At 47.0% G+C, this 16,724-nt stretch overlaps 1 protein-coding gene across 1 annotated transcript in view; it reads left to right on the top strand.

Moving 5' to 3' along the window:
* The first annotated feature begins 8,095 nt into the window (after positions 1 to 8,095).
* PMEPA1 (prostate transmembrane protein, androgen induced 1) overlaps positions 8,096 to 16,724 on the top strand; it is a 52,657-nt gene continuing 44,028 nt past the window's right edge. Inside the window, exon 1 of the mRNA XM_073682782.1 lies at positions 8,096 to 8,573. Coding sequence (XP_073538883.1) covers positions 8,471 to 8,573 — 103 coding nt within the window. The 5' untranslated portion in view covers positions 8,096 to 8,470. The remainder of the gene's footprint in view (positions 8,574 to 16,724) is intronic.

Raw genomic sequence — 16,724 nt, 5'->3', positions numbered from 1 at the left:
TGGAGCGATGTTGGCGGGCTCCGAGGCCGGGATCAAAGGCTCACTCAGGGGTCGCTCTTTCCGGAGACGGGGGTTGGCGAACTCCGGCGGCCATTCAAAGGGTAGCCCGTCCGGGCTGGTATATTGGGCATACAGGTCCGCGCCCAAGGGTGGCACTGTGGGCTTCGGATGGGTGGCAGCGCCCGGGGGCACTCGGCCTTGCGACCAGGCCGGTGGTCGCTTGTTGGTCGCGCCCGGGGGTGGCACCGCCAAGGTAGGGGGCGCTGGTGAGGCAGCGGCGCCCGGGTGTGCTGGGCCTTGCGTCCTGGCCTGTGACGTTTCACGCTGTACGGCGCCAGGGTTCAGAGGGCACAGCGCGGGGCGGGGCGTGACGACGGTGCTTGCTGCCTGAGGCCTAGCTGGTGGCGGTGGGGGCGTGGTGTCAGGTACGGTCCCCGGGGCTTCGGGTCCCGCAACGGAGGGTGAGGGCAGACTGGTGTTCCCCGGGCTTGGGGTGGTGGCGTCCCCATTACCTGCCTCGGTCTCCGTGGCCTCCTCCGCGGCGTCATCTGCAGCTGCCGGTCCCTCTTCTCCGCGCCCAGTGGTAAACGCGCTACCCGGTTCCGGCGGGGTCCTCTGCTGGTCGCCTCCGTGCTGCCGGGCCATCTCCTCTCTCCACCCGGCAAACACATCCCGCTGCGCCCGGACCATTCTTCTATTCAGATCTTCCAGCGCTGCGCGCGCACGGTCCGGGTCTCTAGGCAGTTGGGCCAGCAGTTCTGTCAGGCTGCAGGGTGGCTCCGCTTGCAGCAGGCTGCGGGCCAGGGTGCTGGTGGAGTTTTCTGCTCCCTCCATCTCCGGGTGCAGCAGGTCCAGACTGATCCAGAGCGCGCCCTGCCCCACAGTTTCCTTTCCTATCCGCCCCCATGGGGTTTGGTCTTGGGGGCATCTGCTGACAATCACCTTCAGGGGCAGCCCCCCCACGTTGATGGACATCTCCATTGCTGCATTCATGGCTGGTGGGGGCGGGCTCCTTCTTTGGCGCCACTCTGGGACCTGGCCCACGATGGGAGGTGGCTTCTTGTTGTCCTTTGGTGCGCACATAATGGCGTCCGCTCTGCCAGGGCGGGAAAAACGGATGAAGATGGCGGGAAACAGTCCAAGATGGCGTCCGATGGCGGGAATCGGCTCCGGATGGCGAGAAACGACTCCGGACGGCGGGAAACTTCTTTTTAAGGTACATGTGCAATTTTCTTCAGGCACGCAATACCCGCTTGTGGCGGGTTGGTAATGATCCTGCCGACTACGCCAAAGTTGACGCGCCCCCTGGGCCTGTGCTGCTGCTGCTGTGCAGGGGAAATACCCGGAGCCGGATCGCTGGGGGTTGTAGTTCACCGTGGCGGTGACCCGGTCCGTGCCCAGGGTGGTCAAACCAGTGGCAGTCTATTTGTATTGTAATAAGTGTCCGACTACGCCACCCGTGGATTGCGGTCAGTGGGGACCGCCGCTGCACTGCAGACCGCTGAGGCTGATGTTGTTTGTGCAGCTGAGTATGGGATGACTCCCCACGGGAGAAGTATTGCCCCAGGGCAGCTAGTGTGGATAATGATGGGAGTGATGGTGCGAGTGTCCCAGTACTGATGGTGCTGGTGCGGCGATGAAACACAGAGACTTGTGGTGCAGTTTCCAAAGCTTTACTCACTGTTGTTGTTCAGATCACTTCGGCCAGCAGTGACCGCCCGAGCCGTGCTGCGTCCACCAGGTGAGGGACTCGGTCAACTCCCAGGCAATTCCAGAGCGTGGTTCAGAGCTCCCCTCTCTTCCTTTCTACTGGCCGTCCCCACCAGTGACCCACCTTTGTCCAGCTTCCTCGGGCCTTCTGTTGGCGAAACCTCTCCCGGTTTCCCTGACCCTATGCGGTATGCCTTTCTGGTGGATGTAGTGAGGGGTCGCACCAAGATGTGGTCACAACCTCCGGTTTTGGCTGAGGATTAGTCGCCTCCACCAATTTGGGTTCCGGTACCCTATTCTGCCAACCCTTCACCCAGTATCTCCTCTGGGAATATGGGGTTCCTTCTGCCTTCGTGTCTCTGGGCCTTTCTCTGTGTTCTTTGCTTCCTTTCTCCTCTGTTCCAGTTCCTTTCTTACTTTCCTTCCTGTTCCTCCTCCTCTCTCTTTCTGCTGTCTCAGGCCTCCATTCCAGGCTTGCCTCTGGAGCTGGGCCCAGACTGAGCCACAGCTCCCTGTCAGCCCTCTCTGGCTGAGCTCCTCTCCTCTTCTCCTCCTGCCTGAACTGAACCGGACTGAACCCTGATCTAAGATGGTGCCCACCTTATATACCTCCCTCTATGTGTGAGCCCAGGTGACTAGCAACCAATGGGCTCCTACCTATGCCCAGAGACCCACCCCTATCTGCTCCTACACCACTGGGTTTTCCTCCCCCTCCCCACTCCAGCCAGGAACAGAAGCTGTCGTGCCTGCACTCTGTCTAGTGGGAGCACCGTTGGTCTGTTCCTCGGAAATGGGGTGTGTGTGGTGCACGCAGCCTACTGAGCCCCGGTCCACACTCCATCCTTACCCGGGAGTGGAATATCACACCTCTGGTTCGAGGTGCAATACTCCCTGTAGCAGCTGAGTCCTCTGGGTGCTACATAAGCAGGTGGGGGTTGTCAGGTGACAGAACTGCGATTTTATGATGTTACTGATTGCTAATAGAATGATGCGTTGTGACCAGCTACGTCAGTGACGTTATGTAATGGTGTCACTCCATGTTCAGAAGACTTGTCAGGTTGTACCTAGCAGGGAGGCTGGCTGCTTAGCTGGTACAAATGCTCAAGTCACAGCAAGTCCTGTTTGCAGAATAAGTGATGGAGGTCGTAGTTCTATAGTAACAGGACAAACAAATATCCCTGACAGCAGAAGAGCCAGAAACTCCATATACAGATCTCCTGGCATCACTGCTGGCAGTCTGTGGGTGCAGCCGATACAGCAGAGCCGGGCACAGGGTGCGACTGCAGCACTGGCATCAGCGCTATCCCCCTACAGGAAACATCTGTAGAGAGAGTATGTCTGACGGAAAGGAGATTATAATGAAAAATGACCAAGAGTAATGCAGGTAGATAGATATGTGATAGAGAGAGATAGATGGATGGATAGATATGTGATAGTGAGATCGATATGTGATAGATAGGTAGACAGATAGATAGATAGATAGATAGATAGATAGATAGATAGATATTGGATGGATAGATAGATAGATATTGGATGGATAGATAGATAGATATTGGATAGATAGATAGATAGATAGATAGATAGATAGATAGATAGATAGATAGATAGATAGATAGATAGATAGATATTAGATAGATAGATATTGGATAGATAGATCTGGTATAGATAGATAGATAGATAGATAGATAGATAGATAGATATAGATGATAGATAGATTGACAGATAGGTAGATATGTGATAAGATAGATAGAATAGATAAATATGTGATTAGATTGATAGATAATAAAGATAGATATATAACAGATAGATATGAAATATCCAAATAGATATGAAAGATATAAATTAATGGATCCTGTAACCGTGGGACTGATATATAAATATATAGATAGGTAGAAAATAGAAAGACAAGCGATGATAGATGCATAGAGAAATGAATGGATTTATGGATCCTGTCACAATGAGATGGATGATAGATCTGTGACATATACAGATAATCCACAGGACATGAGGCAGCTCTCCTACACCATTAGAGTGAAAAGCAGCCTCCTTTTATTCACCCATTAGTGTAAGGCCCATACACATTAGGCTGTGTGCACACGTTCAGGATTTGCAGCAGAAAAATCTGGTGCGAATACTGATGTGTTGGTTGGAAAAACGCTGCGTAATATATAAGCGTTTTTGATGCTTTTTCTGCACGCATTTTTGATCCCCCAACCCCCATTCATTAGAATGGATGAAAAAGCTGCAAAAATGCTGAAAGAATAGACTATCTGCAGACGTGAAACGGCTCCAAATCTGCAAGGGAAAATAATCAGCGTGTGCCTGGGATTTCAGATATCTCATTCACTCAACTGGTACTGCAAAATGCTGCATTTTTTTCCAGCACAAAAAACGCAACGAGCTTTTGATGTTGTAGATTTTTTGCACCCATTAAGTAAAATAGGTCACTTGCATTTTTTAAAAAAATATGCAGCGTCAAAAACTCATTGTGGGAACGTAGCCTTAGACTAATGTTGGCTGAACCCGTCGATATTGATGGGTTTGGCCGACGGTTTGATGTGTATGGGGCGCTGATGATCAGGAGAGATGTCAATCATGCATGTCCGATTTCAGACTGCCGATCACATTGTTCTCCCGGAGATAAGCCGCCGGCCGACGTGTCATTCAGCGGCCGAACGAGTGTATGGGAGAGTCGGCTGACATGAGTGTCGTTTGGTCGACAGTGTATAATATAAATATTGATTTATTAGACTCAGTAAGTTGGATGAAGAACTGGTCATCTCTCCTATACAGATGTAGCAGAGCTGAGTTTGTCATTTGGCAGTTTTTCCCATAGGACTGTGGCTGAACATTCCCCATACACCACACTGTGACCACAGTGCCATGAAACATCCCTAGCTCTGCTACATCTGAGTAAATGCCATATAATCCATCCCGCAGGTCTGTCATTTCTTCAGCCCTGCCATCAGCATAGATGATAACCACAGCATTAAAGGGAAACTCTGTCTCCAGCAGCGCTGCCAGGACGCGGCTTCTTACTGCATTTCCATCAGGAAAAAAATCCAAAAAAGTTGAGAAGTGAAGTGTCCATTTATTTCTCTGCATTGATCCTTTGTCTTCTTGCAGTCATCCCCAGCTGGGTGCAGGGTCCTTTTATGGAGCTGTCAGGCAGGGAAGGTGTTAACTGATGCAGAGGAGGGGGGTATGTCTAGCATTGAAATCCTAATAGATATGTCTAGACAGGCTTTTGGAAATTCCTGTGACTGCAGAATGGGAACAGATGTACCAAAATAGACATCCTACCCACCTAGGCACCGCTCCTCTGTGCCATCTTCCGCCACTCGGCTGTGCCATCACTTTACATGATTTGTCATTGCAGATTTCTCTGCAGATGCCCCTGCAGTCTATGGGCATGTAAGTTGATTTTATAATGCCACCATGCCCTGGCATCTCTTGATCTCTTCTCCATAGATCCAACACCACTGCTGCCCCTTGTGCCAGGCAATATGGGTGCCAACTCCAAGGTCATAGCTTTGTCCAGGCACCCAGCTTATCTAGGCTCCGGCATGGCAGATGTGCCCAAATGTACAACCATATGAGTGCAGTATGTAACCCTGCCATTTAGAACTATTGGGAGCTGGGTAAAAAAAAGTATATACAAAAAATTGTACTTGTTGCAATCCAACTTTCCCAGTATCCAGAATGGCATACGTTCATAGTTCTGCCACCATTTAGAAATGGAGCAGAACATATTAGAAGATTTGCTATTGGAAAGTTGGGTTATAGAAGTTGAGAATTATAGATATGGTCGTTTTCATTGTCACCCAGCTTTACCAGTCTCCTGAAAGCCAAAAATAATAAAAATAATTGATACAGAAAACAATTGGATATATCACTTCATATTAGACAGATTTACCATTCAGGTCTCTGGGACAGCTGGGTGGTATATATGGAAATTGTAATAGTGGTCATATTGACTGCCACTTGGCATTTCCAGACTTCAAAACTGCAAATCTGCGACGTGGGAGCAAGGAATAAATCGCTATACAAGTAAGCAAATTTGCCTTTCAGGACTCTGGGAAAGCTTGGTTGAGACCAATATGGGGGTTATCTATGATATTCCAGAGTGTCCTCAGACCTGACCACTTTCAGCACTATTCACAATACTTTTTTTTTTTTTACAAAAGCTGTCACCCAGCTTTACCAGGCTCCTGAATGGCAAACTGGACTAGATCGCATTCACTGCATATCTAGGCCGATATATATGGATTATATCACTCCATAGCTCCATGGCTATTTACTGTGGGAAAGCTGAGTGGGAAGCTTCGCTGAAAATGTGAAATTGGCCTCCGTGGTGTCACCCAGCTTTCCCAAATCCCTGAGTGTCAAAACTAGGAATTGTGGCCATTCTGGAGTCTGGGAAAGCTGTGGGATGGCGAACAAATTGAGCGACACTAAAGAATTTTTAACAACTTGACAACAGAAAGTGACATCATGTTGCCCGTTGTGCCAAGGCTACAACTGTTACCACCACAAACCAAAATAATTCACCGGGGGCTAATTATAAAACATTATTTTGGATGCAGATTCCCTGTTAGTCTATGAGACAGTGATTCAGGATATATACAGGAAGCTGGTTTATTATAACCATTTAATGTTTTAAAGGCGACTCCACCCAGAATTTCTCATTTTATGGTCGGTTTATCCTCGGTTTACCCGTTCAGCCATTTTTTACGTTTGGATCATGTTATTATGAGATCTCCTCTGATGCATTTGTGGTGACAAGTTGACAATCTTTCTCATTACTAGGATCACTGATACTTGGTTTTCAGGGTACCATGACCACCATCGAAACAATGCATAGGTTTTCAGGAATTATCAAATCAAATGACAACAACATTTTTTGGAAAGGCTTATAGGCAGCTGACTAGCACGCAAGGCTGTATTGTTTGAATAATCCATCCTTGTGTACCCCAATTGCCCCAAATAAAGCAGTATGTAGTATAAAATGCCTGAGGAGGGTCTGTTTTGTATATTTTTCATTTTTTTTTACTATTATTTCATGCATTTCAGTACTAATATCCACTTATAAGGAGGGACGTATGGTTTATAAGCACATTATGGGCCCTTTAGAGTGCCCATGGCAGTGCCACTTTTATTCATACTAGGGCATTAGTACTGTTGCTCTCTTTTCTGCACTATTATAATCAGCCACGTTACTTATTATTTCTAGTTAATTGCATCATGTGAACAAATGTGGGATTTGGGGTTTTAAGGGTTAAAATTAAAGGCTCATACTGAACCCCCTGACCTGCCACTTATTTCGGATGTGTTTCACTTCATATAAATCTGCTGCCCCTGACAAATGAGAAGTCCTTTTAATCACATTAGTTTATTACTAGCACAGCACCTTCTCACAGTGCCCCCATCTGATGCCCCCTTATAGAAGCAGCCACAGTGCCCCTGACAATGCCCAATACAGTACACCCTTAGTTCTTTCTCACAGTGCCCCTGACAATGCCCAACACATGCCAACCAGTGCCTGCTTACAGTACCAACAGCTGTGCCCCTATAAGAATGCTTGAAACATTACATTAGTGCCCTTTTAGAGGACTAGTTACAGTGCCCAGCTGCCAGCCACTGTTCCTCCTTACAGTGGTGCCCCCAATATTTGCTGCAGTGCCCGCATTATTTGCACTGTATTTTTTTTGTTATATAGCACTAACATATTCCGCAGCGTTTTACAGACATTGTCATCACTCACTGTCCAAAGCGCCTACCACCATGACAATGCTTTACAGTGCCAATGACAGTGCCCCCTTACAGTACCCTTTATAGAGCCCCCAAACATCACCATCCTTCCACTGCCCATCTCTACATTGTCTGATGTCTATGCCAGCTAGGGCTGATGGTTACAGGATGGGGTCATCGTGGCACTGTGCTAGTCCCTCTCCAAGCCCAATGAGCACTGGCATCTGCCCATCTTTTGCCTGGTGCTTTCATCCCTCATTTCCAATCTTTTCATTGTTTAATGACAGAAAACAATTGATAAACTGTATTTGAAAGTTGTTTAAAATTCTTGCTAAATCAAAAGTCTTGCATTTATATCCTAAAATTTTTGCAATCTATAAAATAACCCAAATTCTGAGAAGGGAAGGATAACTGCACCTGTGTATGATACTTCTAAAGATTAATTCTGCAGCAGTAAATCACTTTCAATAATCTACAAGTTTCTCAATCCTCCCTCTATTGGGCAGTGTAGGTTTTTACAGGAAGCTTCGCCTTTAAGACGTGCACCCTCCCTCCTGCTGCTCCGGATTGGCTGCTGCCGCTGTCAATCACTCCAGCTTCCCCACTCCCTCCCCCCTCTTGCAGTGGAAGGGCAGTCCCAGTCTGGCGCTGACGTCACGGCCCGTCTGGCTGCCTGGGGTTGGATCCGGCTGCAAGGCAATCTCCTTGGACTTGAGGAGGGGGAAGGAAGGAAGGACTGGGACTTGAGTGCTCCTTACACAAACCCAGCCTGGGAGTGGAGCTGTGGACTTGTCCTCTAAGGCTGGAGCTGACCCTCTCCTCCAGTCCCAGTGTAGATGACAGAAGCTGGGATTGCCACAAAGTAACTCTGCTCCCCCCCTACATCCAGGAGAAGCTGCTGCCCCCTCCACCCCAGTCCTGTCTGCAATGTTCCAGCAGAAGCCAAACCCTGAGCCCTGTGGCACCCAGTGACTCTGTGCCTCTTCCTCCAGGAGTTTCCTCTTCTTTAATGTATGACTTGATGGGTTTGAACAGCACCAGCTCTGCCATCCAGTCCAATGTCTCCTGCTCCTGCAACTGCAAGAGGTCCTTGTTCCAAAGCATGGAGATCAGTGAGTACCCTGTCCTCCTGTGGGTGTGGGGGAGTCTGCTGGCAGCTTCTTGGCACTTGTGCTGCCTCTACAGAAACTTTTCCTGGAGTTGGCTGTACATTGTGTAGTATAGGAGGCAGGAGGGGGAGTCTGCTCCTGTCTGTCCTCTCTGCAGGCTCAGCTCTGGCTCCTGTCTCTTTATTCTGCTTACTTTTTCTTTATACATTGTTGCCTTTGTCTTCTCATTGTTTCCAAGTTCTTCTCCCCCCCCCCCCTTTTTTGTGTTTTGATGTAAATTTCTTGAATGTCTCCCGGTTTAACTATTTCATGTACACAGCTTGTCAGTGTCATTAGTGTTGACCCTTTTTTGGGGGGGTTGGTAGTAACTCTTTCTTGCCAGGGTTTTGCAATCTGCTTTATTAAACTGCTTTTTTTGTGTTGGTTTAATGTCCCCTTATGATTTTCTGTCTTTTTGCTTTTTTTTTTTTTTTTTTTGTGTCTTCATCTCTTGACTACTCTTTAGATCCACACAGCCCCCTGCAGAGTCACTCATCAGCTCTTACTTAGACCCCCCATTCGAAGCCCGACAACCCTGCGGACCCCTTCCACAGCCCTATAGATCATCTCGCCTCTCATGTAGAGCCCACCATAGACTTGTGAAACACGTTCACAGTCTTTCAGACTCCTTCCGCAGCTCTACACTTTTTTGTAGATTCCCACCCCACATTTAAAGCCCTTTAGATCCCCTTTGGAGTCTTGCAGCTTTCTGTATCCTCTCAACGTCTTTGTAGACCCCCATGTACAATCCTGTAGATCCCTTCTACAGCCCTATAGACCCCTTTAGCAGCCCTATACCTTTTTTATGAACTTACCCCCCCCCCCCTTCCCAGCCCTTCTTGTCCATATTCTTGCATTGACCCCCATTTTTTTCCACCCCCAGTTTTCATGACCTCAGCCGCCGAAGTCTGCGACACTGAGACGTCTCCAGAAATTTCTTTTTTTTTTTGCGCAGAAACTCTTCCATACAGCGGGATTAATCACCTTTTCCATAGAGCGTGGAATGCAGTAGAGGGATTTCTGCACCCCAGGGGTGACTGACTGCGCCGCCCAAGCCCATGTTACATAGGAAAACTTCAAATAAAATGTGAACTCACTGAATGTTTTTATGAGTTCTCCCAGGAAGCTGGGAATTTACTGCGTAAGTTTTAATAGCGTGAGACGAGACGTTTCCTATAGCCGCAGCCGGGATTTAATGTCCCTGCACTGAAGTTTAAAAGGGATTATGGTGACTGCACCAAAACATTTGGGAGATGGGAGGAAAAAAGGGGCATCCCAGGAGGCGAGCAGACACTCGGGCTGTGTCTACAACAGTCAGTGCTCTTTCCTTGGCCGCAGCACAGTGTATTTAAGGAGATATTATAGAATCCCATTAGGTGAATGTGTCTGTGTGAATATCACAATTTGTCGTGCTCTCTGTTATCAGCTTTTGTGCTGAAAATATCTTATTCTAAGAGTTCTGGATTACTAAGTGCATTGCCGGAGTAATGGAATTGTATAAGTTTGTTGTAGGGAGCTGTATCATGAGACCGCTGAGGATTATGGGGTCATCTGGGGTGTTTTTAGTTTGGGGGTGAGGGAGCCTGATATATAGTGATTATTGAGCACTCTAATATAGATATTTATCTATATTAGATATATATCTATATTATACTGCTCAATAATCACTATATTTCAGGCTCCCTCACCCCCAAAGTAATAACACCCCAGATGACCCCATCAATCCTCAGCGGTCTCAAGATATATATAATGTGTATATGTAAAGGCACTGTGTGCATGGATGATGGGGGTTGTTTTATTCATAACTGCTTTAAGAATCAATGGGTTAATGCAAGTCCATCATCCATCCATCATCCTATATATGTGCCTGTCCTCGTTGTGTGTATATATGTCGATATGTATTTACTGTATGATGTGCATGCTTTTATGTATGTCTGTATATAGTTTTTTTTGTATATATGTATACATGTATGTAGTTGTATAGCTATAGAAGTGGAGTACATATGTACCTCTCTGTTATGTGTTATATAGGTAGGTATGTGTGTGTGTGTATATAGGGAGATGTATATTTTGTAAATGTGTCATTGAATTATGTCCCTGTCTGTGAATGGTAGATGGCTGTGTGGAAATGTGTCCGTCTATAGTTGTATATGTGTGTAGATGTATGTACCCGACTATATATCTGTGTATACGGTCGTATCCCTGTCTGTATACAAGTGTGTGTATATGGAGATGAAGGTGCCCTGTCTGCCTGTATACGCGAGAGTATATCTGTGTGGATAGATGTGTATATGGAGATGGTTGTATCCCTGTCTGTATACAGGTTTGTTTATATCTGTGTATGTGGAGATGTAGGTATCGCTGCCTGTATATCTATGTATACATGGAGATGTAGGCAAGTGTGTATATCTGTGTGAGATGGTCATGTCCCTGTCTCTGTATACAGGTGTATGTGTATATAGAGATGGTTGTATCCCTGTTTGTTGTGGATGGATGTGTATATGGAGATGGTTGTGTCCCTGTCTCTGTATACAGGTGTGTGTATCTGTGTATATGAAGACGGTCGTATCCCTGTCTGGTGTGGATGGATGGGTCCCTGTCTCTGTATACGGGTTTATATGGAGGTCGCTATGTCTGTATACAGGTGTGGATGGATGTGTATATGGAAGTGGCTGTGTCTCTGTATACAGGTGTGGATGGATGTGTATATGGAGGTGGCTGTGGCTGTATATGGAGGTGGCTGTGTCTCTGTATACAGGTGTGGATGGATGTGTATATGGAGGTGGCTGTGTCTGTACACAGGTGTATATGGAGATGATCGCATCCCTATCTCTGTATACAGGTATATATGGAGGTGGTTGTGTCTGTATATGGAGGTGGCGGTGTCTGTATACAGGTGTGGATGGATGTGTATATGGAGGTGGCTGTGTCTGTATACAGGTGTATATGGAGATGGTCGCATCCCTATCTCTATATACAGGTATATATGGAGGTGGTTGTGTCTGTATATGGAGGTGGCGGTGTCTGTATACAGGTGTAGATGGAGGTGGCTGTGTATATACAGGTGTGGATGGATGTGTATATGGAGATGGTTGTATCACTGTCTCTGTATACGGGTGTATATGGAGGTGGCGGTGTCTGTATACAGGTGTGGATGGATGTGTATATGGAGTTGGCAGTGTCTGTGTACAGGTGTAGATGGATGTGTATATGGAGTTGGCTGTGTCTGTATACAGGTGTGGATGGATGTGTATATGGAGGTGGCTGTGTCTGTATACAGGTGTAGATGGATGTGTATATGGAGTTGGCAGTGTCTGTATACAGGTGTGGATGGATGTGTATATGGAGGTGGCTGTGTCTCTGTATACAGGTGTGGATGGATGTGTATATGGAGGTGGCTGTGTCTCTGTATACAGGTGTGGATGGATGTGTATATGGAGGTGGCTGTGTCTCTGTATACAGGTGTGGATGGATGTGTATCTGGAGGTGGCTGTGTCTCTGTATACAGGTGTGGATGGAGATGGTCGCGTCCCTATCTCTGTATACAGGTATATATGGAGGTGGTTGTGTATATACAGGTGTGGATGGATGTGTATATGGAGGTGGCGGTGTCTGTATACAGGTGTAGATGGATGTGTATATGGAGTTGGCAGTGTCTGTATACAGGTGTGGATGGATGTGTATATGGAGGTGGCTGTGTCTCTGTATACAGGTGTGGATGGATGTGTATATGGAGGTGGCTGTGTCTCTGTATACAGGTGTGGATGGATGTGTATATGGAGGTGGCTGTGTCTCTGTATACAGGTGTGGATGGAGATGGTCGCGTCCCTATCTCTGTATACAGGTATATATGGAGGTGGCGGTGTCTGTATGCAGGTGTATATGGAGGTGGCTGTGTATATACAGGTGTGGATGGATGTGTATATGGAGATGGTTGTGTCCCTATCTCTGTATCAAGGTGTATATGGAGGTGGCGGTGTCTGTATACAGGTGTGGATGGATGTGTATATGGAGTTGGCAGTGTCTGTATACAGGTGTGGATGGATGTGTATATGGAGTTGGCTGTGTCTGTATACAGGTGTGGATGGATGTGTATATGGAGGTGGCTGTGTCTCTGTATACAGGTGTGGATGGATGTGTATATGGAGGTGGCTGTGTCTCTGTATACAGGTGTGGATGGATGTGTATATGGAGGTGGCTGTGTCTCTGTATACAGGTGTGGATGGATGTGTATATGGAGGTGGCTGTGTCTGTATACAGGTGTAGATGGATGTGTATATGGAGTTGGCAGTGTCTGTATACAGGTGTGGATGGATGTGTATATGGAGTTGGCAGTGTCTGTATACAGGTGTAGCTGGATGTGTATATGGAGTTGGCGGTGTCCGTATACAGGTGTAGATGGATGTGTATATGGAGTTGGCAGTGTCTGTATACAGGTGAAGATGGATGTGTATATGGAGTTGGCAGTGTCCGTATACAGGTGTAGATGGATGTGTATATGGAGTTGGCAGTGTCTGTATACAGGTGTAGATGGATGTGTATATGGAGTTGGCAGTGTCTGTATACAGGTGTAGATGGATGTGTATATGGAGTTGGCAGTGTCCGTATACAGGTGTAGATGGATGTGTATATGGAGTTGGCAGTGTCTGTATACAGGTGTAGATGGATGTGTATATGGAGTTGGCAGTGTCCGTATACAGGTGTGGATGGATGTGTATATGGAGTTGGCAGTGTCTGTATACAGGTGTAGCTGGATGTGTATATGGAGTTGGCGGTGTCCGTATACAGGTGTAGATGGATGTGTATATGGAGTTGGCAGTGTCTGTATACAGGTGTGGATGGATGTGTATATGGAGTTGGCAGTGTCCGTATACAGGTGTAGATGGATGTGTATATGGAGTTGGCAGTGTCTGTATACAGGTGTAGATGGATGTGTATATGGAGTTGGCAGTGTCTGTATACAGGTGTAGCTGGATGTGTATATGGAGTTGGCTGTGTCTGTATATAGGTGTAGCTGGATGTGTATATGGAGTTGGCAGTGTCTGTATACAGGTGTATATGGAGGTGGCTGTGTATATACAGGTGTATATGGAGGTGGAAGCGTCTCTGTGTATATGCGTCTCTGTATATAACATTCCAGTTGGATTTCTCATTGGTGGAGGCTGGAGCGCCGTCCCTGTCACGGTCTGTCTATGGTCTGATGTCCGTTGACTCAGTGATGACTGTAGGACGGAGCCCGGGAATATATGAGTCAGTATACAGAGGGTAATTACTTGCGGCAGACGCTCTGTAAGCAGAAGATGCCATCAGTTTCCCCCCAGGTGCAGTGTCAGATCCAGGAGCGTCTGCGTTTCCTGCTTTCTGTCGTCTTGCGGGGATGGATTTTGCCTTGGAATCTGTTTCTTGTTGTTTTTGATGCTTTTTATGTGAACATAGCCATCGCAGGCTGAGTTTTGCGGTACTTCATCCCCGGTGATTGTCACCAGACGTGTGAGGGTCACGTCTGTATCACATCGTCTGTGAGGATGTAGTAAAACTGAGTTTGTCTCTTGGTACCAGTCACTCTGCTTTGTTTGGGGGTCTTACATAGGATTCCAGACAAATCCAGCTCTGCTACATCTGGACATTGTGTGTAATGCCGGCTGTACCACACTTATCAGTTCAGCCTTAGATAGTGGGAAAAGGGGGGCACCTATGTAAAGCGTCGCCATAACAACCGTAGTTTATATCCCATAATATGCTGGTTCACCCCAGACCAGGATACCAAATTTTCTTGCTGTCATTCTAAGAATTTGCCATAGTGACGCAGCAGAGCTGAGCTTGTCACCCGTCTAATACCAGTCTAGTACCTGCAATGTTCCATAACGCCATCACTAACTCTGCTGCATTATCTGTCCTCGAGGAGACAATCTAATGCCCGGGGACTGAAATGACAAATTCAGCTCTGCTACATCTGTCTGCCTGGGATGCCTCCGCTATGCAGTAACAGGTTAAAAATGGTCTCTGATGCTTCTTTATGCATTCAGTCTCATTAAATTTGTCATGATGCCTTATAGGGCGTTGCATAAGTCTTCCACCCCTCCCTCCATCCCCGTCAAGGTCATTAGGAGGAGAAAATTGTCAAAAGTCATCAACTCTGCCATTACGATAAGAGAAGTGTCTCCGGCGTAGGCGATCATAGCGCAGCCGTGCCGGTATAATCAGCCTCCTGTCAGTCTGATACCTGCGCCAGAGACATCCGCACCGTGTCCTAAAGTCATGGGGCGCTTCCTGTGAAGTTACAGTCAATGTCACCGACCCCGAGCCATTATACAATTGAGTCCAAAAAGACTTCTTCCTTTTAGTCGCTGCTCTCGGGAACGAGCGTGAAATTGCGGTTTACAGTGAAATTATTTCACCAGCGTTTTCATAAAAATGTGCGTAGGAATAAAAACCCGTAGCGCTGGGGATGGGGGTCATAGTTGCAATGATCTGTCCCCGGGTCCGATAGTTAACCCCTTCCGGTACTAGATTAATGGTGCAAAAGATAAAAGATGTGACCCGCTATGGTGGACGGTCTGCATCGCTTGATAGTGATGTGCGCCAGTCTGCGACTACGTCGCCCCATAGACGGCGGGCTGCGATGCTCTGCACGTTCTGACACCTTTCTATCCTAGCCGGCAGTAACTTCTCCGAGGATGAGCTTTGGGCATCCATGACCCTGGCACTGGTTCTCCTCTTGTACCTGCCATTTTGGAGGGTCGTCTAAACATCGCCATTTGGTCCTTGTCTGAGTCGCTCAGATCTTTGCGCGTCAATATCAAGTACTGGCTAATTAATACCTTGCTGCCGTCCATATCCCACCCCCGACAGGTGCCATTGCCACCGGATAAGCATGTTCTTCAAATCCAGTGTCAGTGGTTTTAATATTATGGCCAGTCTTTATGGATCCATAAATCATTTCTATAAAAAAAAATATATATATTTTTATTTAATTTTTAAAATTGTAATCCTTTTAATTTCTATACATAATAATAAGATCTGGTATAGTATGGTAGGCGCGCTCCCCGCTGTCGCACTACATGCAGGTTACGCCGTTGACTCATCGCTTTTGATTCCTCCGTCTCGATCTTCCAGGACAGCAGCATCCTGCAGACGTCTGTCTGGGATTTTTTTTTTCTCTCTCCTGTCTGGGGGCAAATAATCAGACACTTTGTGAGCGCGCTCCTAAACAGTCTGCAGAACCTCCTGGGTAGCGCTTCCAATGAGAACGCTGCCTGTAACTGCTGCAGAACCTCTTGGATAATCAAAAGATGTCTTATTGCCAAGCTAATATCATTGCTAACCGTGACTATAATTTTTCTTATTCAGCTCTGAAGGGGCATTTACCCACTGTGCCAGCCTTTCTATAGATAACTGGTCATAGATGGATCAATTCAGCTGATCCGACTGCGAACTGTAGATAATGGCGACTTTGATGGCACCAAAACCGACATTTCTGGCCAGTGCCGATCATCTGAAATTTTGTAGTCCCTGATTCCCTGGCCATTGCAGCTAAACTGGATATAGCCTAAAATTTCCTGTGCTGTGTAATCTATTGTTCCCTGTTATCAGCCATTTCCAGAAGGGAAAAACTGACTATAGGTGAATGAATACATTTCCAACTAATGAGATGCTGCCTATTCACCTCTCTGACAATGTGTTCTTCCCTGTTATCAGCCAGAATAACTGTATTCACTTAGCCCGTAATCTATTGCTCCCAGTTATCAGCCAGAAAAGGCAGACTATACTCACTTATCCTATGATCTGTCACTCTGTTGGCAGCCATAAAGGCCCCGTCACACATAACGAGATCGCTAATGAGTCACGGTTTTGGTGACGCAATAGCGATCTCGCTAGCGATCTCATCATGTGTGACAGGTAGCAACGATCAGGCCCCTGCTGTGAGATCGCTGATCGTTACAAAGCTTCCTGGACCATTCCTGGGTCGTTGCTCTCCAGCAGGGCAGTGTGCATCGCTGTATTTCACACCTTATCAACGACCTCTTTAGCGATTCAGAACTGAGACATGTAGGTGTGCATAAATTGGACTTTTCTGCGCTCCTCGTTTCCGATTGGTGGTCGCTACTGTGTCCT

This window comes from Phyllobates terribilis, unplaced genomic scaffold (assembly GCF_046119375.1).
Source record: "Phyllobates terribilis strain yellow unplaced genomic scaffold, ASM4611937v1 Scaffold_5__5_contigs__length_657084704, whole genome shotgun sequence".
Taxonomy (NCBI): Eukaryota; Metazoa; Chordata; class Amphibia; order Anura; family Dendrobatidae; genus Phyllobates; species Phyllobates terribilis.
The sequence above is the reverse complement of the archived record's forward strand: the minus strand, read 5'-3'. Positions and strand labels throughout refer to the sequence as shown.